We start from the raw sequence: 26,454 nt of genomic DNA, 5'->3' as shown, positions 1-26,454 counted from the left end.
ACAACTTGGTATCTTCAGCGGCTATTCTTTTCACTGGGACAACACAGACTGAAATTACAGAGTGGGCTGATCTTGTCAACTTACAGCTTCCTAGAAAGACTGCTTATTATTCACTGCAGTCAACTTATCTCATACCAGTTGTCTATGAAGCCTACACTGAAATGCAGGAACAAATTATGTCCAATCTCCAGGAAATAACGTGCGAAGGTGGACATATTGACGTTGGAGGTGATGCCAGGTAGTTACTGTACTGTAGTTTCAGCATGTGTTTTATAGAGAGATATATATATATATATATTTTTTACTATAATTCATTAAATATTTATTCCAATAAATGGGTGCAGTTGATTTATGTACTATACACATGGACTGCAGATGTTTCTAGTGTCTTTAGTCTTGAAATCAAGTGCTGCTGCACTACTATTGAAACTAAATTGATCAAATTCCATTGTTTGATATCAGGGTCTAGTGCTAACCCCCTGAAATTAGCACCATCAAGCATAAACTAATTTGTATTTATTTGCAATTTTGAATGGGAATAGAATCTTTTAATCCGCATCGATATCACATCGGGAGCTGTATAATTGACTCCCTCTTTTTCTGTCTACAGGTCAGATTCCCCAGGTTACAGTGCTAAATACACTTCCTACAATTTCATGGATGACTCAACCAAGAAAATAATAAAGTCAGAATTAATTCAGGTAACATTTTTCATCCTATTGTGTTGTTGTGTCACTGTACCTGTGGCCATATAGATATGGATACATCATTGGCCTTTACTTACTTTAGTGGGTACCTGTGATTGTGCTTGTGTTTGTTTATCGTTGATCCAAAAAGGTATCCGAGACTACAAGTTCATCTGCGATGGAGGCTGAAGGTTTCCAGAGAGGGCTGAATGCCTTGCAGTCTCGTGGAGTCAGTATTGATGTTGTCACCACAGATCGTCATCCATCCATAAGGAAGATCATGCGAGAGAAGTACCCGAAACTTAGACATCAGTATGATCCATGGCATGTTGCAAAAGGTAATTGTGTTGAATGTTTTCCTTTGTCTATTGTGTACACTGCCATCGTCGGTGGGAGAGGTGGGGGGAGTACAGGAAACTGATCGAAGACTTTGTGGGCTGGAGTTGGACTTTGCTGGCTGGAAGTTGAGGCGGTAGAGTCATACAAGTATCTTGGTGTGCAGCTAGACTACAAATTAGACTGGTCAGAAAACACAGACTGTCTTTACAATAAGGGTCAGAGTAGGCTGTATTTCTTGTGGAGACTGTCTTTTTTCAACTTCTGCAGGAAGCTCCTGCTGATGTTCAGACTGATCAGACTGATCAGACTATGGTTTACAGCGTCCTTTTCTATGCTGGGGGAAGGGCACTTGGGGGAAGAGGAGGTTGGCCAGATAATCGATAATCTATATTTATATTGTAGTTATAGCTGTGCTTTTTAACTGTATCTTTTAAACTTTTAAACATCTTATAACTTATAGGTTTTTACTGCATTCTATTTCCATTGATGTAATGTATTTTATATGTTCATCTTGCTTCTTTTTATTGACAATCTGTATGAATGTATTGCAACTGCTAAAATGAATGAATGATGAATGAATTAATGAAAATTGCTGAAATGTATTTCTTCACTTTTGTAGGTGAACTATTGTCTGTGTATTGTATCTGTAGTATGTTGTTGTGTATGATGTGTGTATTTGGGTGTGACGGACCCCATGAAGAATAGCCATGCTTAGGCAAGTGCCAGAGCCATAAAGAGAGTTCTCACTCTAGCGTCGACTCCCATTGTAAGAATGGAATGCGGAAGTGCTCTGTCTATCTCAATGAGATAGTTCCAATGTTTGGAACTGTAGCCCATAGGAGCCCGCTTTGCGGTGAGATCAAAGCGTGTCGTTACTCTCTTTTCTACACTCTGGCAAGTGCTAATGGGAAACCATAATAAAGTAAAGTAAACAGGAGCTATTGAACAGAACACATTTCCTTCGGGATTGATAAAGTATATATCTATTTTATCTACCGTAACACATCTAGTTTGTTATAAAAGTAGATTTTTGTTTTCAAGGTTGTACTGTTATGTATTACTGTTGTGTAGTTTACCAGTTTATTCCTTGTCTTTCTTTTCTGTTATGTAGGCTTGAAGAAGAAGGCAGCTGCAGTATCGAAGAAGAAATGCAACCGGGAATTGCAGCCATGGATCAAGTCCATGAGCAATCATCTTTGGTGGTCTTGCAGCACTTGTGGTGGTGATGAAACGGTGATTTTAATTTAATTGTATTTGTAATAATTTCTTGGTTATGATGGCCTGATTCATAATTTCAATCATGAATACTAAATGAGACAAAATGTTGTTTGCTCTAACAATGTGTCAAGGAATTGAAACGCCGGTGGACCTCTATCTTGTTTCATGTTTGTGGCATTCACCGCTGGGAAGCTGATGGACAGGAGTACAAGTGTTACCATGATGAGCTCAGTGATGACCAACAGAGAAGGAAGAAGTGGCTGCAGAAGGGCAGTGCTGCATACAACGCCCTCAAGGCTATTGTACTTGATAAGAATCTCATGAGAGACCTGGATCACATGACATTGTTCAAGCACACTGGTAAGATGGAATCAGTTCATGAATATTAGTACCCAAGCTGTGACATTTATATTTGGAGGCTAAAAAAATCCCAGCAAACAAAACATACAGAGGTGTTGGTAGACAACTGACACCATTTCTTTTTAGAGGATACTATTGTATCTGATTATTTGATGCGTTACCTGTTTTGAGCAAACAATTCAATAGGAAATGTTTATATAAGATTGTTTTATCTAATTTGACTTGTCATTGACTTTTCTAATAGAAATGCATGGCACACAATATATAAATGATGGCATGTCTTTTTTCAGGGGCTCTTGAAGTGTACCACAGCTCTATGCTAAAGTATGCCGAGAAGAGAAGACACTTCAAATATGTCACCATGCAGGCAAGAATCCAACTGAGTGTCATTGACCACAACCACAATGTTGGCCGTCAACATGCTACTACTCAGGCTGGTAAGCATGTTTGAGGGGACAAAAAAAGACAGCTTGAACTTGACAACAGTGTCAATCATTCTGTATACTATGCACTCCAAGACCTAAATGTTAAAACATTGAGAAAAAGATGGAATGGAACCTGAATGTTCTAAATGTATATGATGTGTTTTTGTAATATTACTCCCCCAGGGAAAAAAAAGGTCAATATATTTCACTCCAAACTGTCAACTCAATGGCTTTCAAGGAAGATCTATGAGCCTACTACCCAGGACTTTCGAAGCGGCTTGGTACTGCGGGTCATTCAACGGCGACTTGACAACAACATCAAGCTCGGAGATGATCGCTTCCACATCCATCCTTCAGTTGATCTACCCGCCAATATAGCTCGAACTCCAAAGCCTGACAAAGATTCTTTGATTTTAGAACATACAACACGTTTTCCAGTGCAAAATCTGTTGGAGAGTAGTACAGAGAGTCTTTCTGATACTGACACTTAGTTAGACAGAAATTACAGCTTGCCAATGTAAAAAGCATCACTATTTTCAATGTTGTCACCCACTGTACTTCTTGTACTAGAACCTTACACAGAAAACCTTTTATACAGAAATAAAAATGTTGATGCTGTCTATTGATACAAAGCGTTATCATTTCAGTTATCGTTTGTGTATGTGTGTGCACAATTGTATATATATTATTGCAATCAAATATGTTGTTGCCAAGACTGAAAAATGTATTATGCAGTGTTTGTCCAACTTTAGGCATAAATGGATAAATGCCACAAGTACAAGAGTGTGTGTAAAATATATGTATATGTATGTATGTATATATGTGTGTATATATGTATACATACACACAGTACTGTATGTGTAAACACATTTCAGTATCAATTAATAATATTCCAGACCAAAATTAGTTTTCAGTTTTATTATTTACTATTGCACATATCAAAACACAATATTGAGCAATAAATAATTCTGAAAAATGTTCCAATTAACTAAAACAAATTCAAATAGTCCTCTGCTTCCTTGTATCCAACGTATTCTCCATTTGCTGATGGATAAAGCACTCGAATGGCTTTCACCACGCATGAGGGGAGAGGTCTCCTGTTTCCTAGACCAAGCGTTTTTCCTTGGAGGGCCCATTCCAAGACCATCCTGTACCCAACCAGCCTGTATTGCCTGAACACAAAATGAAATCTTTAGTGTGTGCATACTGTTTATGTAAAGTGGAACATTTTACTCATATTGATGTTTTTCTGTAGCTCTCTGATTTACTGTACATTAGGCCAAGTTTTCTATTGATGTAGAACATTGATTCTCAAAGTGGGGTTCGGGGACCCCCAGGGGTACTTGAGGGGGTACCCAGCAAAATTTGTAAACCTAGCATCAGAATAATTATGACCTTTTATACTTTGGCTATTCAAAAATAGCAGATCTACAAGCTCATAGCGTGGCACCGAGTGCCGCGCTATGAGCTTGTAGATCTGCTATTTTTGAAAAATCTTGAACATTTGTGCAAATCTTTGAATATATATATTTTACGATATATTATACGAACATTTGTAACTCAAATCTTTGCTTCTGGGGGTCCCTGGAACAAAATATTTTTAGATGGGGGTCAAATACATATCATTTTGGGGGTCCTTGTCATGAAAAAGTTTGAGAACCACTGATGTAGAATGACTGAAGTATTGCAATTGACATTTAGAGGCATATGGGATATATATCCGCACAACAGCTAATTCCATAATCATCTTTATGAGATAACTTACTCGACTGACAACTGGCCATCAGCTCCAGCAGGCTTGGGACGTTCTTTCCAGTTTATTTTGGGTCTGTGGAAAACGGTTTTCAACACACCAGTGTGCATAATCAACCCTGGGAATTCTGGGTGGTTGATGATGCAGCAAGAAGCAGATGCAGATGCGCTGCCTTCCTCTGACACCGGGAGAGATGTGCTGGCCAGCCTGGCCTCCTCTGACATCGAGAGAGCTTGCATCTGTGGCAACAGTGGCATGGCCAGATCCCATTCACCACAGCAGTAGCTCTCCGGCTCTGTGGGCATTCGCTGGCAGTTAGTACACGTACACCACCAGGTATCGTTCTCTCGCACTCTCGTTGCAGCTGCTGGCGCGGCTTCTCTCGCCCTCCTCTCTCTCTCAGCCCGTTCTACGTCCATCTGATGAAGTTCTTCATCTGTATATTCAGGTTCATACAGATATCCCATTGGATGTGCAGTAAAAGCAACATCTTCATCACTTTCGTCGTAGTCTGAACTATCTGACATGTTGAAAGAACTTTGTTGATCCAGTAATGCTCTTATTAGGACATCCACGATAATCGCAAGTACGCACCATACTGATTTTTTATTTTCCTATGTGACACACAACTTATAAAGAAGCCAAAACTATTATAAAACGAATTGTTTACAAGCTTGCAGCGCCGTCCACGTTGAAATTCCCTGGCTTCAGTGTTGCCATGTCTGGTTATTATAAGCGGCTTTCTATGAAGACACGTTGTGAGCTTGTAGATCGGCTATTTGAAATATATATATATTGCAAATAGCCAATCTACAAGCTCAAAACGTGTTTATACGATGTGTATACAGGTATACAGGTCGCATTAGTCGCTTGTTTTGGGCTTGTTTTCATAGACCGGGCTGCTTATTTCTATCGCAATCTGGCAACAGGAAACAGCTGATCGGCGGACTGTAGAACACCTTGTTTTGGGAGCGTAGGCTGCCGCCGCGGCGCAGTGATAGGACACAGAAAATAGAAGAAAATAGTACCATGTGACAGAGGGGTCGAAGTTGAATCAAACCTGCGCTATATTGTTAGAATATGTCAACAATACAAATGACGCTAGTTTTTTGGATGAATTTATTTTGAATGATTGGCCCCCGCCAAACCATGGAACTACTTCATATTCACCAGATCCCGACCAGATCTCTGACCATGGAACTCGGCCAGATAATTAACACCTTTGCAACCACTACAATAATGGTAAGTATTTCATACAGAAAATACTCTAAAAATCCGAACTAACCCTTTAAGAACAGATGATGATACCTATAACGTAGATCTTTCCATTGAGCGTACAGGCAGCTACACCAGAACGTCGAATCTGCATAGGAGCGACTTCTGCCCATTCAACAGTTATAGGGTTGTACTTGTACACCGGCTCTGTGTCACCTAAGGCCCAGGAGGACACGCGCGCGCACACACACACACACACACACACACACACACACACACACACACACACACACACACACACACAGTGTTGGGGGAGGGCTGGTTGGCGACCATTCACTTCCCCATCCAGATTCCTTTTTCCTGGTCTGGGGAATCGAACTGGGGACCTTTCGGTTACAAACTGTCTCCTCTAACCTCTCTCTCTCTGTGTGTCTCTCCAGGCCACTCTGTGCTCTAAGAGGGCGTGTCTCCAGGCTCTGGTGGCCCAGCTGGCCTCAGACAGTGAGGAGCTCCATCAGGTGGTCTCCAGCATCCTGAGGAACCTGTCCTGGAGAGCCGACAACAACAGCAAGAGAGTCCTCCGAGACATCGGCAGCGTGTCAGCTCTCATCACCTGTGCCCTGCAAGCCACCAAGGTAAATACACGCACGCACGCACGCACGCACGCACGCACGCACGCACGCACGCACGCACGCGCAGGATGCCTTTTTTAGGAGACCGGAGGCAGGCTGGAGTCTATTATTTCCACTTGGAAAGTGAACGTTAACACAGCTTCTAAACCATTCTTTAGCTCCATGGTCTCTGAGCTAAAGGCCAGAACGTGACAATGCAACTAGTCGGAACTCCTTGCAACACAACAGTTTTAAGGCCAGTCCACACCAATGCAACTCCTTGCAATTAACAGCCCTTGGTTGCAAGTAGCCAACAAGCCCAAATAAACAACTACACTTTAGAAACAAGACCAAATAAACAACTACACTTTAGAAACAAGCCCAAATAAACAACTACACTTTAGAAACAAGACCAAATAAACAACTACACTTTAGAAACAAGACCAAATAAACAACTACACTTTAGAAACAAGACCAAATAAACAACTACACTTTAGAAACAAGCCCAAATAAACAACTACACTTTAGAAACAAGCCCAAATAAACAACTACACTTTAGAAACAAGCCCAAATAAACAACTACACTTTAGAAACAAGCCCAAATAAACAACTACACTTTAGAAACAAGCCCAAATAAACAACTACACTTTAGAAACAAGTCCAAATAAGCAACTACACTTTAGAAACAAGACCAAATAAGCAACTACACTTTAGAAACAAGCCCAAATAAACAACTACACTTTAGAAACAAGTCCAAATAAGCAACTACACTTTAGAAACAAGCCCAAATAAACAACTACACTTTAGAAACAAGCCCAAATAAACAACTACACTTTAGAAACAAGCCCAAATAAACAACTACACTTTAGAAACAAGTCCAAATAAGCAACTACACTTTAGAAACAAGTCCAAATAAACAACTACACTTTAGAAACAAGCCCAAATAAACAACTACACTTTAGAAACAAGTCCAAATAAGCAACTACACTTTAGAAACAAGCCCAAATAAACAACTACACTTTAGAAACAAGTCCAAATAAGCAACTACACTTTAGAAACAAGCCCAAATAAACAACTACACTTTAGAAACAAGTCCAAATAAGCAACTACACTTTAGAAACAAGTCCAAATAAGCAACTACACTTTAGAAACAAGTCCAAATAAACAACTACACTTTAGAAACAAGACCAAATAAACAACTACACTTTAGAAACAAGCCCAAATAAACAACTACACTTTAGAAACAAGACCAAATAAACAACTACACTTTAGAAACAAGACCAAATAAACAACTACACTTTAGAAACAAGACCAAATAAACAACTACACTTTAGAAACAAGCCCAAATAAACAACTACACTTTAGAAACAAGCCCAAATAAACAACTACACTTTAGAAACAAGCCCAAATAAACAACTACACTTTAGAAACAAGCCCAAATAAACAACTACACTTTAGAAACAAGCCCAAATAAACAACTACACTTTAGAAACAAGTCCAAATAAGCAACTACACTTTAGAAACAAGACCAAATAAGCAACTACACTTTAGAAACAAGCCCAAATAAACAACTACACTTTAGAAACAAGTCCAAATAAGCAACTACACTTTAGAAACAAGCCCAAATAAACAACTACACTTTAGAAACAAGCCCAAATAAACAACTACACTTTAGAAACAAGCCCAAATAAACAACTACACTTTAGAAACAAGTCCAAATAAGCAACTACACTTTAGAAACAAGTCCAAATAAACAACTACACTTTAGAAACAAGCCCAAATAAACAACTACACTTTAGAAACAAGTCCAAATAAGCAACTACACTTTAGAAACAAGCCCAAATAAACAACTACACTTTAGAAACAAGTCCAAATAAGCAACTACACTTTAGAAACAAGCCCAAATAAACAACTACACTTTAGAAACAAGTCCAAATAAGCAACTACACTTTAGAAACAAGTCCAAATAAACAACTACACTTTAGAAACAAGCCCAAATAAACAACTACACTTTAGAAACAAGTCCAAATAAGCAACTACACTTTAGAAACAAGTCCAAATAAACAACTACACTTTAGAAACAAGCCCAAATAAACAACTACACTTTAGAAACAAGCCCAAATAAACAACTACACTTTAGAAACAAGTCCAAATAAGCAACTACACTTTAGAAACAAGTCCAAATAAGCAACTACACTTTAGAAACAAGCCCAAATAAACAACTACACTTTAGAAACAAGTCCAAATAAGCAACTACACTTTAGAAACAAGTCCAAATAAGCAACTACACTTTAGAAACAAGCCCAAATAAACAACTACACTTTAGAAACAAGCCCAAAAAAACCCACGCAACCCACAACTAACAATATTTACAAGCAACTTTACAGAACAACAAGACCAAAGTCGTATATAATAATAAGCAGACTTGGCGACACACTGCAATGGACCTTATTTCAGTTTAACCCATTAAGACCTGAGGCCAATTCTCCAAAATTTCTTCTAAATCCTAACAGTTTTCTGAAAAACTATTGTTTCTAAATCAGTGGTTCTCAAACTTTTTCACGTCAAGGAACCCCAAAATGATATGTATTTGTCCGCGGACCCCCATCTAAAAATATTTTGTTCCAGGGACCCCCCCAGAAGCAAAGATTTGAGTTACGAATGTTCGCTTTAACAATATATATTATTCAAAGATTTGCACAAACATTCACACATTTTTCAAAAATAGCAGGCACCGAGTGCCGCGCTATGAGCTTGTAGATCTGCTATTTTTTGAATAGCCAAAGAAATCTGAAAAATGTCACAAAATGCGTTCCCACGTCTTAAAGGTTTAAAAACACAAACAAGCGGCTGTTTTTTTTTTCTTTCTCTTTTCCATTGAAGGAATCCACTCTGAAGAGCCTGCTCTCGGCTCTGTGGAACCTGTCGGCTCACTCCATAGAGAACAAGGTGGCCATCTGCTCAGTAGAGGGCGCTCTGGGCTTCCTGGTCAGCACGCTGACCTACCGCTGCCAGACCAACTCTCTGGCCATCATCGAGAGCGGCGGAGGGATCCTGAGGAACGTGTCCAGTCTGATCGCCACCAGAGAGGATTACAGGTAAAACCGCTCATTAGTTATACAATTCCAGTGTGTGTAAAGTAACTAAGTACATTTACTCAAGTACAGTACTTGAGTACAATTGTGAGGTGCTATTTCTAATCTTCAATACTTTTACTTCTACTCCACTACATCTCAGAGGCAAATATTGTACGTTTTACTCCACTACAATTAGTTGAAAACTTTAGTTACTTTAGTTAAAATATAGCATTCTTTAAAAGGATCTCTGGCTAAGCCAATTATGCCTTAATACATTATAATTATCCTCTATAACTAAAATGTAAAATTAGAAACACATTAACACATCGCGTGCCAATCGCGTAGTTCTAGGCGAACCTAAATAACAGCGCGGCGTAGATCTACGCGAAGTGGTCTTTATTCATTTGTTTTCCTCGCAGTGACACATTTCATTGCAGCACTCTCTCGCAGTGACACATTTCATTGTAGCACTCTCTCGCAGTGACACATTTCATTGTAGCACTCTCTCGCAGTGACACATTTCATTGTAGCACTCTCTCGCAGTGACACATTTCATTGTAGCACTCTCTTGCAGTGACACATTTCATTGCAGCACTCTCTCGCAGTGACACATTTCATTGTAGCACTCTCTCGCAGTGACACATTTCATTGTAGCACTCTCTCGCAGTGACACATTTCATTGTAGCACTCTCTCGCAGTGACACATTTCATTGTAGCACTCTCTCGCAGTGACACATTTCATTGTAGCACTCTCTCGCAGTGACACATTTCATTGTAGCACACCCGGAAACGGAAATGAATGTCAATCGAAGATTTTCGTTCCCATCCGCCGCTGCTCTAAAGCTTCCGCTAAATCGCCATTATCTCGGTGTTGTTTTTCTCCGCGCTGAGCGCTGTTTAAAACGTTTTTTAGAAACTGCGACTACTGCAAAATGGAATGTCGCCGATTGGAAATGTCTTCTCTGGGCCACTCACACAGCTACCCTGTGTGTCTACAAACAGTTTAACGCGACTTTACCGGTTTTTACTGATGTGGAGAATTGGTTACATAATGGCCCATGTTCATACAGATTCATTTCCAATATGTACTTTTTATTGCTGAGTCAATGCCCGAGAGTAGGCTTACACAAATCGAGAGAGAGATGGGAGTCTGATTTAAATATTACTATTGATGAAGGTTTGTGGTCTGATTTGTGTCGTGATTTTCTCCATCAGCTTTATTACACACCTCAAAAGTTGCATAGATATAATTCTGAGATATCAGATTTATGTTTTAGGTGTGGTACAGAAGAAGGCTCCTTTTTGCATTGTACATGGCAATGTATAAAAGTTAAAACATTCTGGTATGATTTCTGTGACACACTGGCTAAAATTATAGAGGCTCCCTTCCCGTTAGACCCTGAAGTTTGCCTCTTAGGCAACTTCACTGCTATCAGTGCAAAACTAAGAAGACACAAAATTAAATGTATAGAGGTCGCACTTGGAGTGGCTAGGAAGTGTATTGCAATAACATGGAAGTCTGACTCCCCCCTCGGCATTGCAAGATGGTTCTCAGAAATGAACAGTTGTGTCCCTCTTGAGAAGATTACTTATAGTTTAAGAAATGGGTTTGACACTTTTTTGAAGATTTGGCAACCTTATTTGGACTATATGGAAACGTTGTCCCTACCTCAACCTGTATCAGAGATGGTATAGGTTGTTATCTACAGCTATCTCGGTCTAGAGCTATTATTTCTCGAAGCTACTTAATGTTTTTACAACAGATTTGTCTCTTCTTGATGTTCCTTTTCTTTCTTTTTGTACCATTTATTTTTATTATGTTTTGATTATTTTTTATCTGTGCTGTCTTTATGTATGTGGGTTTGTATGTGGGGAGGATGGAGGGATGTGGGGGGGGTTGTATGTATACTGTGTGAAAAATGTAAATGAAAAATAAAATATAAAAAATAAAAAAAAACGCGCGATCATAAGGTATTTAGCGAGGTCTGTGGCGAGGTGAAAAAAACAACAATAAATCACTGGCAGTGGTGAGTACATTATGATATTAAACTCTGGCATGGAATGTGTTAAATATCTTATTTATTTTAGAAATAGTTAATCTTTCACTCAATAGGGGCAATGCCCGTCGCAAGTTGATGATGTCATTTGTCTAACGCTATGGAATTTATGGAACGCATGTGAAAATATAAAAGCCAACGGCAACTTAATACTTCCTCAGGTAAATATGAGCATCACATTCCGTAGGGCTAGACCACACATGACATCATCAACTTGCGACGGGCATTGTCCCTCTTGAGTAAAAGAGGAACTGTTTCTAAAATAAATAAGCGATTTAAGGTGTTTTAGAAATATATATATTTTAGATATAGAGGGCAATTATAATGTATTAAGGCATATTTGGCGTATCAGCCAGGGATCCTTTAAAAAAACAAGAAGCACAAGAAAGCTGAAATATGGACGTACAAGGTTTCTTCCCGACAGCAACAATAGGCTTAATAATACATATTTAGACGTGAAGACATTCATTTCCTTTTTTCCCTGTCTCTTCCTCCTCCAGACAAATCCTCAGGGATCACAACTGTCTGCAGACCCTGCTGGGTCACCTCCGCTCTCACAGCCTGACCATCGTCAGCAACGCCTGTGGAACCCTGTGGAACCTGTCTGCCCGCAGCCCCAAGGACCAGGTACACTAGCATAGACTCATAGTCCAAGGACCAGGTACACTAGCATAGATTCATAGTCCAAGGACCAGGTACACTAGCATAGATTCATAGTCCAAGGACCAGGTACGCTTGCATAGAATCATAGTGCTAGGACCAGGTACACTAGCATATATTCATAGTCCAAGGACCAGGTACACTAGCATATATTCATAGTCCAAGGACCAGGTACACTAGCATAGATTCATAGTCCAAGGACCAGGTACGCTTGCATAGAATCATAGTGCTAGGACCAGGTACACTAGCATATATTCATAGTCCAAGGACCAGGTACACTAGCATATATTCATAGTCCAAGGACCAGGTACGCTAGCATAGATTCATAGTCCAAGGACCAGGTACACTAGCATAGATTCATAGTCCAAGGACCAGGTACACTAGCATAGATTCATAGTCCAAGGACCAGGTACACTAGCATAGATTCATAGTCCAAGGACCAGGTACACTAGCATAGATTCATAGTCCAAGGACCAGGTACACTAGCATAGATTCATAGTCCAAGGACCAGGTACACTAGCATAGATTCATAGTCCAAGGACCAGGTACACTATAGATTCATTGTCCAAGGACCAGGTACACTATAGATGCATAGTCCAAGGACCAGGTACGCTATAGATTCATAGTCCAAGGACCAGGTACACTATAGATTCATAGTCCAAGGACCAGGTACACTAGCATAGATTCATAGTCCATGGACCAGGTACGCTATAGATTCATAGTCCAAGGACCAGGTACACTATAGATTCATAGTCCAAGGACCAGGTACACAAGCTTGTATAGCACCGTTGTCGGACGGAAATCTTGTATGTCCCAAACATTCCTTTTCTTTTATTATTTTAAAATATGATTTAAAATACCTTTCTCACCGTCATGCTTCATATCCATATGAGTAAAATCGCGGTGCTGTATGATGCGATCTAAGCTGACCCCGTGGTATTTTCAATAGAAACAATAAATACTCTGTGACCCAGGGGGGGATATCAGACTCTAGTTCGACAGTGATGTCACACTTCGGTTCTCTATTAATATTATTAAGTATTATTCCTTGTTTCTGTCTTATCCAATCAGGAGCTGCTGTGGGACCTGGGTGCCGTCGCCATGCTGCGCAACCTGATCCACTCCAAGCACAAGATGATCGCCATGGGTAGTGCCGCGGCGCTACGCAACCTGTTGACCAACCGGCCGCTGAAGGTATGTAGCGAGGAGGCTGGACAACCACTTTAATCCCCTTCACATGGAAAAGGTGGGAAGGTTCAGCAGCAGGGGTGATGATGATAGATTCATCTTCCCCAAGGGGACAACAACCAATAGACTCAGACAGCCCTTTGTGCCGGTAGCTATGAAGACGTATAACGATCTATATCTCACGTTATCTTCTCCACCCCTGCAGTACAAGGACACGGCGGTCATCTCGCCGGGCTCCTGCGCCCCGTCGCTCTACGTCAGGAAGCAGAAGGCGCTGGAGGCGGAGCTGGACGCCCGGCACCTGGCGGAGACCTTCGACACGCTCAACAAGCATCAGAGCCCCAACCGCCACCTGATGAGTCTGAGCAACAAGCCTCAACTGCTGAGACACAACCAGATAGAGAGCCTGGCCAAGGTAGGAGACACAATTGGTTGGTTGGTTGATTGATTGATTAATTAATTGATTGATTGATTGATTGACTGAATACCAGTGGTGGAAAGTAACTAAGTACATTTACTCAAGTACTGTACTTAAGTACAATTTTGAGGTATTTGTACTTTATTTGAGTATTTCCAATTTCCAATACTTTTACTTCTACTCCACTACATCTCAGAGCCAAATATTGTACTTTTACTCCACTACATTTATTTGAAAACTTTAGTTACTAGTTACTTTTCAGATATAAATTATGATATAATGAAACATACATTAACCACTTTAACCCTATTTTATACATAGGCTATTTGAAAATAGCAGATCTACAAGCTCACAGCGCGTCGCATCGCGACGCGTTGTGAGCTTGTAGATCTGCTATTTTCAAATATTTCAGTACTTTTACTTTTGGTACTTTAAGTATATTTTGATGCCAATACTTTTGTACTTTTACTCAAGTCAATTTTTTATTCTGGACTTTTACTTGTAACAGAGTATTTCTATATCACAGTATTGGTACTTTTACTTAAGTAAAGAATTTGAGTACTTTTTCCAGCACTGCTGAATACTTTATTGAGAAGTTTACAGAGAAAAAGCACATGGAAGTACAGTTTACAATACAAGGTCAACTAAAATGAATCGCCAGGAAAGCCGCAATGGCTTGTTTCAAATGGGATCCTCACGTACTCAATTCATGGAGACATTAAAAGACAGACAGATATACACTACTCTGCAGAACATGATATGAACATTTTAAAGGAAAGAAAATAAATAAATAAATGCAGTAAACAGTTCAGGGGGGGGGGGGGGTAGCTAGGTTATGACTCTGACAGGGGCCTGTTTGGACTTGCATTCTCCTAAAGGTATTTTTTTAGGGCAGTTTTGAAGGAGAGTAGGGTTTTACACTCCTTCACTCCTTTTGGTAGGTTATTCCACGTTTTTGTTGCATAGCAGGAGAACGAGTTCAACCCCTTGTTTGTGCCAAATCTGGGTTGGAGATGATCAGTGGAGCTAATTGTGATTGTGGACTTAATTTACGTTTTTGAAGTACTTTGACAGGTACATGGGTATCCCGATGTTGTGGTGTATCTTGTAGACCAGGTCCTTTGCAAGTTGCTGTACTCTGTCCTCAACCCTGAGCCATCCAAACCTAGCAAAGTGAGCAGGGGTTAGATCGAGAGCCTGACCACGGTAGGACACAACCAGATAGAGAGCCTGACCACGGTAGGACACAACCAGACAGAGAGCCTGACCAAGATACAATGTGCAATGTAGACATTTACCAGACGCACTTTATCCAGAGCGAATAAAGAGAGACAGTGTAGTAGTTAACTAGGGTCAGAGGTAAACCAAGAACCTAGCATCAGTCTAACCCAGGGGTCTTCAAGGTTTTTCAGGCCAAGGGCCCCTCAGCTGAGAGAGAGATGAAGCAGGGACCCCCCACTACATATTGTAAAAAATTGGGTTGTAGATTTATTTCATAGATTTCCTAGATAGCTTCATAGACTTGTTTGACACATTATATTTTCTATAGATTTGTTGGATTCATGTTAATGTGTATTTTCAGACAGTTAACCCTACATTTTTAGTCTACTTGACCATTGGCTCTGTACTTGGTCCGCTCTTTTTCCCTCTACAACAACTCTCAGAAAACAGCCGATCTACAAGCTCACAACGCTGCACTAGTTGTGAGCTTGTAGATCGGCTATTTTCGATTAATGTTCCCCATCAGATTTGGCGGACCCCCTGTAGTAACTCTGAGGACTCCTAGGGGTCCCGGACCCCCTGTTTAAGACCCCTGGGTCTAAACGATACAATCTTTGCTCCCGTATCCCCAGGACTACGCCTCAGACTCGGGTTGCTTTGACGACGACGAGGCTCCCAACGTCTCCAGCAGTCTGGACAACACAGGCAGCTTCTCCATGCTCTCCATGTTCCTCACCAACTCCAACTTCCTGAACAACCAGGTAAAGACACAGTTAAAGCATACTACTTAACTCTTTAACTGCCCTTTAGCTGCTCTTCTCAGCGATTTCGAGCGCTTTTACTAACCTTTGAAAAATCTGAGAACGATCCACCTGGCGATCACCTCAAAAGACGTAGGGGAGTCTCGGAGAATCTATTCCATAGTTATGGGCAGTTGAATGTAGCTTGTTTTCGCCGAAAAGCAACAGAAAGTAGAGAAAAAATTATTTTTATAAATCCTATAACACTAAACCAGACCAGCTCCATTTTGTTGCGATCACGTGATTTGTGGGTGTACTCTTCATCATCATCATCATCATCATAATCATTCACAGGCTGCGGAAGAGCGCCCGCTATCTATATACCACATGACGAGCCATTGACATGCCGGTCAATGAGTTAAACTATAGAGTATCAAAGTCCTGACATCACTCCGTCGTCCCCTGGGTTACGGAAGTATTTGTTCTATTGAAAATACCACAGGGTCATCTTAGATCACCTCATATAAGAACTGAGTTCCAAAAATGAACAAATCAGCCCGGGCACACTCTGTGTCGTTTATGATATCGTCACCTTGCTAAACTAACGGCCTAAGTCATTTTTTGAGGAAAATGATATTTGTGCCTAAAGTCAGCTCCTCATGACACTGGCCACCTCTGGTAAAATGGCCTATCTCCTAATTGAAAAGGATCATGCTGTTCACTCCCCTTTTAGTATAATCTCCCTAGTGTGACTTAGGCCAACATAGGCCATTTTTTTTTGGCCTAAGTTATGGTTTTGTGACTTAGGCCAAATTATGTACTGATTTAGGCCATTTTTGGGATTTTCTTTTGGCCTAAGTCAGATTTAATTCAATTTAAACCTATTTAAATCTCTTATGTTACATAACTGACAGACAGTGTTTTTTTTTTTTTTTTTTTTTCGTGGCCCACGATTTTGTAACCCTATTTTTTACACCCAGTGCCAATTGTCTATGTAATCCTGGGCACTACCTTCCCTCTGCCAACCTAGGGAGGCCAGGGCCGAGCTCATGCCTCCTTCAATGCATGAGAGCCAACTGACCTTCTTATCACCTGACAGGGGATAGGTTCCCTGGTAGGACGTAGCGCGTGGAAGGAACACGTTATTCCAACCAGTTCCCTTCCCCTCCATCAGGCGCCCCGGCTGTCATGGGGGAGGCTGTAGAGTGACCAGGATTACTACATGTTTTTGTGAGGGTACCTACCCTAGGAGACACGGGGAGAACATGCAAACTCCACACAGAAAGGCCCTTTCGCCAACCCCACCGGTATGGGCACTGATGACGCGGAGGAGAGAACACGCCCCCAGCGCCCACAGCGTCCCCTGTGGGAATCGAACCCAGGACCTTCTAGCTGTGAGGCGACAGCGCTACCGACTGCACCACCGTGCCCCGGTGTTATTTTTATTTTAATACTTTTTTTCATACTATTTTATAAACGTTTTGGGTGAAATGATTAAGAAATATCATATAGTTATGTTTTGGATCAGTTTTTTATTTTTCCTGAAAAACGTTTAAAAAATGACTTCGGCCATTAGTTTAGCAAGGTGACGATATCGAGTTACATTTGATAACGTCTGTGTTTCCAGAAAATGTATGTATTTTCCTACTCTTTGGACAAATGTATACTTTTCCACCGACAGTTGATGCTTCATATTCATACGAGTAAAATGGCATATCTGTTTATTTTTGGAACACAGTTCTTATTATGCCACGATGCTATTGAGACCCTATGGTATTGTCAATGGAAGGAAATGACTCTGTGACCCAGGCGGATAGCGGCCTCTAGTGGCCTCTAGTGGCAGTGATGTCACACTTTGGTCCTGTATCCATTTTGAAGAATGGACTAAATCAGTGGTTCTCAAACGTTCTAACTTCAACAACCCCTATAACTCTGAGAGCGAACACATGGAACCAGATGTACACTCTCAGAGTCACAGACCTGTAAGGGTCCATTTGGAACCCCCTCAAGGAACCCTGAGGGTACTAACTAGGGTACTAACTAGGGTACTAACTAGGGTACTAACTATAATTTAGTATGGATGTGATTTTTTTTGTCACATCCAAGTATAAGTATACCTTAAAGGCAGACTAGGTAACTTTGAGCCTGCATTTTAAAATAATACATATATATATATAGATATAGATATATATATATATATATATATATATATATATATATATATATATATATATATATATATATATACATATATATATATATATATATATATATATATATATATATATATATATATATATATATATATATATTTATTGTGCATTTCCCTCTATCAGCAACTAGATAATTCTGCTGGTGTGTTTTCAGATAGACACATCCCTCTGGCAGTATTTTGGTTTTGTTCCACTGTTTATGTTGACATTCATCCCTTTACAGGGACTGACCAGTCTGTGGGGGGAGAGGGGGGGGGGGGGCTCGGCCGGAGCTCTTAATTGATCCCTTTGAACTTCAAAGGGGTTGTGCAGAAGTTGATTGATTGGGCCATAAAAGTGTCGAACTCGTTAGTGCTCTCTCTAATCAATGAATGCATCAAAGACAGCGATCACTCTGATACCTGTCAGAGAGGGGTCACACAGATCTCTGATCCTGTCAGAGAGGGGTCACACAGATCTCTGATCCTGTCAGAGAGGGGTCACACAGAACTCTGATCCTGTCAGAGAGGGGTCACACAGAACTCTGATCCTGTCAGAGAGGGGTCACACAGAACTCTGATCCTGTCAGAGAAGGGTCACACAGAACTCTGATCCTGTCAGAGAGGGGTCACACAGAACTCTGATCCTGCCTAGTATCCCTTTAAATTAAGCACTCAAATGTAAAGTATACTTTCAATAATCTTTGTACACTTACATTATATCTTTTTAACATACTAAACTACTACTACTGTTTCTACTACCAGCCCCGAAAGAAGGACAGCGAGCCCGAGAGAGACGTTGAGCCGTCGCATCAGACCTTCGCCACCGCCGAGAAGAGACACGCCCCCCACGGTCCTGACGACGACGTGTCCGCCGCTGCGGAGAAGCTGGCGAAGAAGATCACCAACACCGTGGCCAAGATCGACCGCCTGGTGGAGGACATCACCATGCACACGTCCTCCGAGGACAGCTTCAGTCTGAGCTCCGAGGATCCGTTCGCCGACTGGCCTTACGGACTGGACGAACTCAACGAGGCCAGAGCCAAGTCCTGCTCGCCCTGCCGTCTGTCGGACACCAGCAGCGTGGCCCACAGGGAGCGCCTCAGCAGAGCCCACGCCCTGATTCGCCTCAAGACGGCCCAAACCAGCCTCTCCACGGACAGCCTCAACAGCGGCAGCACCAGCGACGGCTACTGTGGCAGCAAAGACCAGCTCAGGCCCTTGGCGGCCAAAGTCGCGGCCGCGCAACAAAAACGACCCAACCAACTCGATCTCAAAGTGGCCAATCAGGAGTACCTGAACGCCGGAATTGCCGGCCTGAACGACAGCAGACAGATGGAGGTCCCGGAGAGAGATTCTGTGGACAACAAGGAGCTGAAGGCTCCGGAGCTCGGAAGCGCCGACACAGAGAAGAACCAGGAAGCGGCGCTACAGACACCGGTCAGTGTTGCGACTAAATTCTCCTCTGATGTCAGCATGACGTCCATTAAGCTGTCGCCCTCGTACCAGCACGTCCCACTCATCCAGAGCGTGGCCAAGTTCGGCGTAGCGAAGACCACCATCAACGTTCAAGCTGCCCAGGCCATGAGGAGACAAGCCTGGGTCCCGACCGTCATGACCGGAGGAAGCATCACCAAGTTCTCGCCGATGAGCGCCGCCAGAAGCCCGACCACCATCGGGCCGATGGAGACGGTCCAGAAGTACTCGGTGGAGAACACGCCCATCTGTTTCTCCCGCTGTAGTTCGCTGTCCTCCCTCTCGTCCGGCGACGGCGCGCTGGACGGACAGAGTCAGAGCGAGAACGAGCTGGAGAGCGACTCGTCACTGGAGATCATCGAGGTGGAAGACGGCGAAGAGGTAGTGAGGGGAGCCGACGAGGACGAGACATTGGAAGATCTGAGCGACAGCCAGCTGCTGGTGACGGACTCCAAAACCTTCCCCAGCAAAGAGGCAACTGAGCCCATCGAGATTCCCTGCTCCTCCAAAAGAGAGAAGGTCTTCCTGAGGGGAGCTTCACCGGCCTTACCCGAAGATAGATCTCCGTCCAGTTCTTCTGAAAACTACATTCACGAGACTCCACTGGTCATGAGTCGCTGCAGCTCTGTCAGTTCTCTGGGGAGCTTCGAGGCTCCTTCCATCGCCAGCTCCATCCAGAGCGACCCCTGCAGCGAGATGATGGACGGGACCATCAGCCCGAGCGATCTTCCCGACAGTCCGGGGCAAACCATGCCTCCGAGTCGCAGCAAGACTCCGTGCTGCATGGAGCCCAACGGAACGGAAACCCAGAGTGCCGGGATGGCCGTGGGTCAGTGGGAAACCAACCTGCGGAAGTTCATGGAAATCACAGACTTCAAGGAGAGGTTCAACCTTCCTCAGGACCTGGACACTATGATCTACTTCACTGTGGAAAAGCCCACAGAGAACTTCTCCTGTGCGTCCAGCCTGAGTGCTCTGCCTCTTCACGAGCACTACATCCAGAAAGACGTGGAGCTTAAACTGACTCCGCTGCTCCAGCAAAACGACAGAAACCCAGAGGAGGACGAGCAGGCGATGGACCACGGGGAGAGATACAGCGAAGGGAACTCTGACGACGACATAGAAATCCTCAAGGAATGCATCAATTCGGCGATGCCCTCCAAGTTCAGGAAAGTGAGGCCTTCCCTCATGACCAATATTCCTGCCCATATTATAAACTCCCACACCGGTAAACCCATACAGCTTCCTGTATACATGATGCTGCCAAACGGTGGAACCCAAATAGTTCCCGGGAGAAAGTTCATTATACCGCAGAAGGAGTTCCATTTCGACGATTCGTCATTCACGGATTCTGCGGAAGGTACTCCCGTCAACTTCTCCAGCACGACGTCATTAAGCGACGAGACGCTTCAGTACCCCGTGAAGGAAAAAGGGGAAAAAGATTGGCGAGTGAGAAACATGAACAAGCCAGAAGTGGACGATGATGAGGCAAAGAGGATCGAAGACCTCAGGATCTTCTCTCACTTCCATAAACCCATTAGGATGATGAGCTGCCAACCGATGAGTCGAACAACCAAACACGTGATCCCTACTCAACGAGTGCTGATGCAGAGCAAAGAAGTGGCTGACAGAGTGGCTAGTCAACGGAACCGCGAACAGTCACCCAGTCATCAAAGGCAGAGGAAGGGACAAGTTCTGGCGAGAAAACTGGAGCTGCCTGTGATTAAGCAAAACACAGAAGGAACCCAAAATAATGGATCGCTGCAAGGAAACAGAGTCTTTCAACCGATGCAACATCAATCGCCCACCGAGGAAGAGATCTACTGCTTTTACGACGACCAAAAGGAAAAACGAACGGGAAGGAAGCAGATGAGAGAGGCGAGCAGAAACACCCTCTCCCGCAGCATGACCAACATCGGCAGAATGGATACTTCCCAAGTGAAGGCCAAAGGGTTCCATCGGATCAAACAGAGTCTGATCAAATCCGATGCCCCGACGTGCTACTCGCTCAGCACCTCTCTCAGTTCTCTTAGCGACGCCGAGTTTGACGACCACAAATCGACAACCCAGCAGATGTGGGCCAAAAACAGACACAATAAAAGCCATGGCCTGGCTCAGCAGAAGTCTATGCACATCCAGTACGAGGAACAAAGCTCGCCCAGCTCGGTGAGCATGGATTCGGAAGATGACCTCCTTCAGAAGTGCATAACGTCCGCCATGCCCAGACACAGCAGGAAGAAGGCCCCCACCAGAAAGAAGAAAGCCGACAAGGCCCAGAAACAAAAGAAGAACTTGCAAAAGAGCTCGGACGGATGGAACATGGACCAAGAGTTTGACAGTGACGACATGGCATCCGACAAAGACTCAGACCTCAACAGCGTCGAATGGAGAGCCATACAGGAAGGGGCCAACTCTGTCGTCACGGAGTTGCAAGCGTCCAAGTCTCAGGAGCCATCCTCGGAGGAGACAGAATCCGTCCTTTCGTTCATGTCAACGTCCAGCTTCACGCCCAAAGAGAGGAAGTTCGCCAAAGACAAAAAGGCCAACAAACCCTTGGATTTTGACAAGCGGAAACCGGTCCCTAACATGCCAGTCGTTTTTAGAGGCAGAACGGTCACGTATACGCCTAAAAAGGAGACAACCCTATCGCAAAGACCACCTAAGAAAGTCTCGACCAATTCTCCAAAGAACCCGGAGCTCGCTCAGCACCGGTCAAAGAGTCTTCACCGTTTGAGTCGACCTCAGGACATGGAACTGACTTTGCCTAAAAGGAGCTCGACTCCTCCTCCTAGGATTCCAAAAAGCTCCTCCTCTGGATCCTCACAAAGCTCCACACCTTCTAAACAGTCACAGAAGAGGATATGTTCCCCGACTCAAACTAATAAAAACATTCAGAAGAAGAGCTCCACGCCAGCTAGTAGCCCACCTGCTAGCAGCCCACCAGAAAGAAAGGGACGCTCTCCAGTCTTAAGCCAGAGTCCCCGATCCCCCATTAAGACTCAGAAGTCACCGGTCCGTATCCCGTTCATGCAGACTTCGGCAAGGCAGCCCAGAACTCTGTCTCCTCTGGTAACCAACCAACCTACTGGCGTCAACACTAGACAGACCGCCCAGGTTGTCGGGAAACGGATTATTCCGGCCAATCGTTTCGACCTGGTCCGGATGACTTCCGTCCACTCCAGCAGCAGCAGCGGCGAGTCTGATCGCAACGGCTTCCTGAGACAGCTGACCTTCATCAAGGAATCCAAGAGCATGGGCCGACGCGGCGACAGTCCCGGGCGCTCCGGGGGGCCTTCTGGGGGTCAGCGTGGCTCGCCACACAGAGCCCCGCCTCCGCCGGCCGCTGCGGTCTTCCTCTGCTCGTCCCGTTGTCAGGAGCTGAAGGCGGCCGTGCTGCAGGGACCCAGGAGGGCCATGCAGGGCAAGGGGCCGGGACAACAACGGCCTGTGCAGTCACAGAGCAGACCTCCACAGTCACAGAGCAGACCTCCACAGTCTCAGAGCAGAACCCAGGATCCAGGGCTGCAGAAGCAGACCTCCACCCTGGCCAGAGCCAGCTCCAGCGAGCGGGACCTCTCCTCCAGGCGACCGGCCAGGAGAACCAGTTCTGAAAGCCCTTGCAGGTAAGCACTTATGCACTGTATTTATTCTCTTATTTTCTTTATTTTCTTTGTGTGTCCTGAATACCTGTATTGTCTGTTAAGGAGATAGGTGTTTAACCATGTAACCTTTTCCTGAATTCAATGTCCTGTTTTGACATGTTTATTTTGCTTAACCACTTGAACCTCAGCATCCCTGAAAACAAAAATATATATAGCAGATCTACAAACTCTCGTAGCTTGCAGATTAGCTATCTTCTACAAATAGATTTGGGGAGTTAACTCAAGTCCCTTTTACTAAATATAGAGGGTCTAAGATGAGGTTAAAGGGATTCTAGGTAACTTTAAGCCTAAAGTTAAAAATATTTATATACATATTTTGCATTTCCCCCCCCCCTCTATCAGCCACTATATAATGATACTGGGGTGTTTTCCTGCATTGAAACACAGTCCTCTTTCTGAAATCCGTATTTTCCCTACTATTTATGTTTTGACATCCGGGTATCCGGGACGTAAATGAAACGCACGCATGTGCGCGTCCGTGCGCGTCCGGCGAGCTCGAGTGAAACCGAATGAAACCGAGTGCAGCCGACAAAAATGGAACGGCAGCCATTGCTTTCTCTGCAGTGTTTTTACTTTCGGTTTTAAAACTTTAAAACGCTCTCAAACTTCTTTTTTGAGGCACGGAAATTACTTTTAAGATATCGTTTGGATATAATTGAGTTGTTTAACTTCATATATGTGGTCAATTAATCATGAAAGAGCCTATTTAAAAATACAAATTCAGAGAACCGGCAGGGGCGGGCAGTGACACGCATTGTATCCGAATAAAGCGACCTATTTTCGGCATGGCCCGTTCAGAAGTCCTGCGTCACCCCCTGGTGGTCGGGGAAACAAACTGCTGATGAGGAGGGGGGGGGGGGAGTGGAGGGGCGGTGTTTGACAACAATTATTTTATTTTTTTTTATCTCTGAAGTTGCCTAAAATCCCTTTAATGTTTCATGTAAAGAACATTGAATTGTCTTGTTGTTGAGGTGCTGCTCCACACATCAACCTGCCTTGCCTTGTGTTTAACAGGGTGGCTCAGAGGAGCGCCGGGGGGGGCAGCAGCAGGGTGACGGGTGTCAGGCAGCAGCGTCAGCAGCAGCAGGAAAACAACAACAACAACGAGAACTTCAAACGCCACGCCTCCTCGCCCAGCATCAACGTCCTGAGCAGAGTGACCAGCCGCTCCTCGCTCCGCTCCTCCTCCTCCGACTCCAGCGGACGAGCCAAGAGTGAAGACGACACCAAGAAGGTGAGTTTCACTGCATTCCTCCATTGTGAGCAGTGGTGGAAAGTAACTAAGTACGTTCACTTAAGTACCGTGCTTAAGTACAATTTTGAGGCATTTGTACTTTACTTGAGTATGTCCAATTTACAATACTTTTACTTCTACTCCACTACAATGTTTTTGTTTTGTTTTGTTTTGTTTTGTTTTGTTTTGTTTTGTTTTGTTTTGTTTTGTTTTGTTTTGTTTTGTTTTGTTAAATGTTTTGTTAAATGTTTTGTAAAATGTTTTGTTTTGTAAAATGTTTCGTTTTGTCATTATTCCATAAGAAGCGGACCGGATCCCGTGTCACCTGGCGGAGGATCAAGGACGAGGACGTGACTCAGATCCTGAAGAGCACCCTGCCAGAAAGTGCTCTCCCTTTGGCTCCTTCCCCGGAGGCCGACGAGGACAGACCCATGAAACTATCCGTGGCAGCGGCAGCGGCAGCAGCAACAACAGCGCCTCCTCTGGGGAAGAAGCTGCCCACCATCGTGATCGCGTCGCGCAAGATGAGCGATGCCACCGTGCAGACGGAAGATCCGCTCCACGGCAGCAGCCAGACCAACTCCAGCACGTCTCCGGCCAACGATGGCGTTCCCATCGTCTCCTCCTCCTCCGAGGGCGTTCCCATCGTCTCCTCCTCCTCCGAGGACGAGGCGGCCAAACTGCTCCTGCTCAGGAAGATCGGCGCCCCCTCTGGGTAGGGCCATGTCACAACTATTACATAATCCAGTGTTTTTTTTCCACTGACAAAAACTAAATAAAAACTAAGCTATGATGACTAAAACTACGACTAAACTGAGCATTTGGTCAACAAATAAAACTAGAAACTATTTTGGCATGCAGCAAAAATATAAATCAGGCATTACGACGCCATCAAGGCCCGCCAACATACATTTTAGAATCCCAGAATCAGAATCACTTTTTTTGTCACTTTCCCCACGTACTTACATTCATACAGATACCGTTCCCCCTCAGTCACTTGCAGTGCAACATAAAACATAGTCGACTAAATCAACTGTAGATTTAGTCGACTAAAATCTTATGTTATTTAGTTATTTAACTATTTCTAGATGAATAAAATATGACTAAAACTAAATTTGATTCAAAAGACTATGACTGAAACTTTGCTGTATGGGCTGGTATACTACATTATTTATTGTAATCAATGGTACCAGTCATTGTCATTGTCATTATTATTAAGTTATTTGCCATATTATGTCATTTTTGTTTACAAAGCCTAAAAGCCAAACAGAAATGTAATTTTCATTTCTATGTTCCAATGTTCAGTTCCAAAAAAACAATGAACTAAATCATCAATCGCAATTATTCTTACGACAATTAATCATCAACTAAAATTTCACGATCGTTACAGCTCTACCTCCGGGAGCAACCTGCCCGACGGAGGAGACTCTGACGCCTCGACGAGGAGCTATGCCGCCGCATCCACCACGACCAACTCCGAGAGTCAAACGGGCAGCGGTGGCGGAGCGGTCCATTTCCGCCAGGCGTCGCCCAGCAAGGCGGCCCGGGTCACTCCCTTCAACTACATCCCCAGTCCCATGGCCTGCTGCCTCCAGGACGCTCAGGCCCAGAACCAGGCTGCAACCATCGGCGAGAAAACAGTGGAAAAGACTGAGTCTTAAGACCGGGACTTAGAGAAGACAGAGTCTTAAGACTAGGACTTAGAGAAGACAGAGTCTTAAGACTGGGAATTTGGACTCTGGGCCAAAGGTAGAGCCCGACCGAAGCCCCCCATAAAAGTGCAAAAGTTTCTAATAAATGTAAGAACATTTAAGTTATATGAAGAAAAAAAGAAGAAAAAAACACGTATTTGAACCCTTTTTTCAAGTGTTTAAAAGTCGGGACATACTGACTGCCGATACGATTGTAGTTTGAAAAAATGAC

The 26,454-nt window shown here is 43.4% G+C and overlaps 2 protein-coding genes across 2 annotated transcripts in view; both read left to right on the top strand.

Annotated features, from left to right (window-relative positions):
• The window catches only part of LOC308087390 (uncharacterized protein), a 3,773-nt gene extending 173 nt beyond the window's left edge, over window positions 1-3,600 (top strand). Inside the window, exons 1-7 of the mRNA XM_080431190.1 lie at window positions 1-238; window positions 611-701; window positions 838-1,024; window positions 2,137-2,258; window positions 2,375-2,603; window positions 2,894-3,040; window positions 3,212-3,600. The exon at window positions 1-238 is cut by the window's left edge and continues 173 nt beyond it. Of these exons, the coding sequence (XP_080287316.1) occupies window positions 1-238; window positions 611-701; window positions 838-1,024; window positions 2,137-2,258; window positions 2,375-2,603; window positions 2,894-3,040; window positions 3,212-3,519 (1,322 nt within the window). The 3' untranslated portion in view covers window positions 3,520-3,600. The remainder of the gene's footprint in view (window positions 239-610; window positions 702-837; window positions 1,025-2,136; window positions 2,259-2,374; window positions 2,604-2,893; window positions 3,041-3,211) is intronic.
• The window catches only part of apc2 (APC regulator of WNT signaling pathway 2), a gene marked incomplete at both ends in the record, with an annotated part of 74,196 nt that extends 48,004 nt beyond the window's left edge, over window positions 1-26,192 (top strand). Inside the window, 10 exons of the mRNA XM_080429920.1 lie at window positions 6,437-6,631; window positions 9,491-9,705; window positions 12,242-12,368; window positions 13,473-13,595; window positions 13,795-14,004; window positions 15,861-15,989; window positions 18,925-23,258; window positions 24,312-24,531; window positions 24,834-25,246; window positions 25,922-26,192. Coding sequence (XP_080286046.1) covers window positions 6,437-6,631; window positions 9,491-9,705; window positions 12,242-12,368; window positions 13,473-13,595; window positions 13,795-14,004; window positions 15,861-15,989; window positions 18,925-23,258; window positions 24,312-24,531; window positions 24,834-25,246; window positions 25,922-26,192 — 6,237 coding nt within the window. The remainder of the gene's footprint in view (window positions 1-6,436; window positions 6,632-9,490; window positions 9,706-12,241; window positions 12,369-13,472; window positions 13,596-13,794; window positions 14,005-15,860; window positions 15,990-18,924; window positions 23,259-24,311; window positions 24,532-24,833; window positions 25,247-25,921) is intronic.
• Window positions 26,193-26,454: the final 262 nt, after the last annotated feature.

Source organism: Gymnoscopelus braueri, assembly GCF_963280865.1.
Source record: "Gymnoscopelus braueri genome assembly, chromosome: 6".
NCBI classification, from domain to species: domain Eukaryota; kingdom Metazoa; phylum Chordata; class Actinopteri; order Myctophiformes; family Myctophidae; genus Gymnoscopelus; species Gymnoscopelus braueri.
Note: the sequence above shows the minus strand (reverse complement) of the source record. Positions and strands in the feature narration are given on the sequence as shown.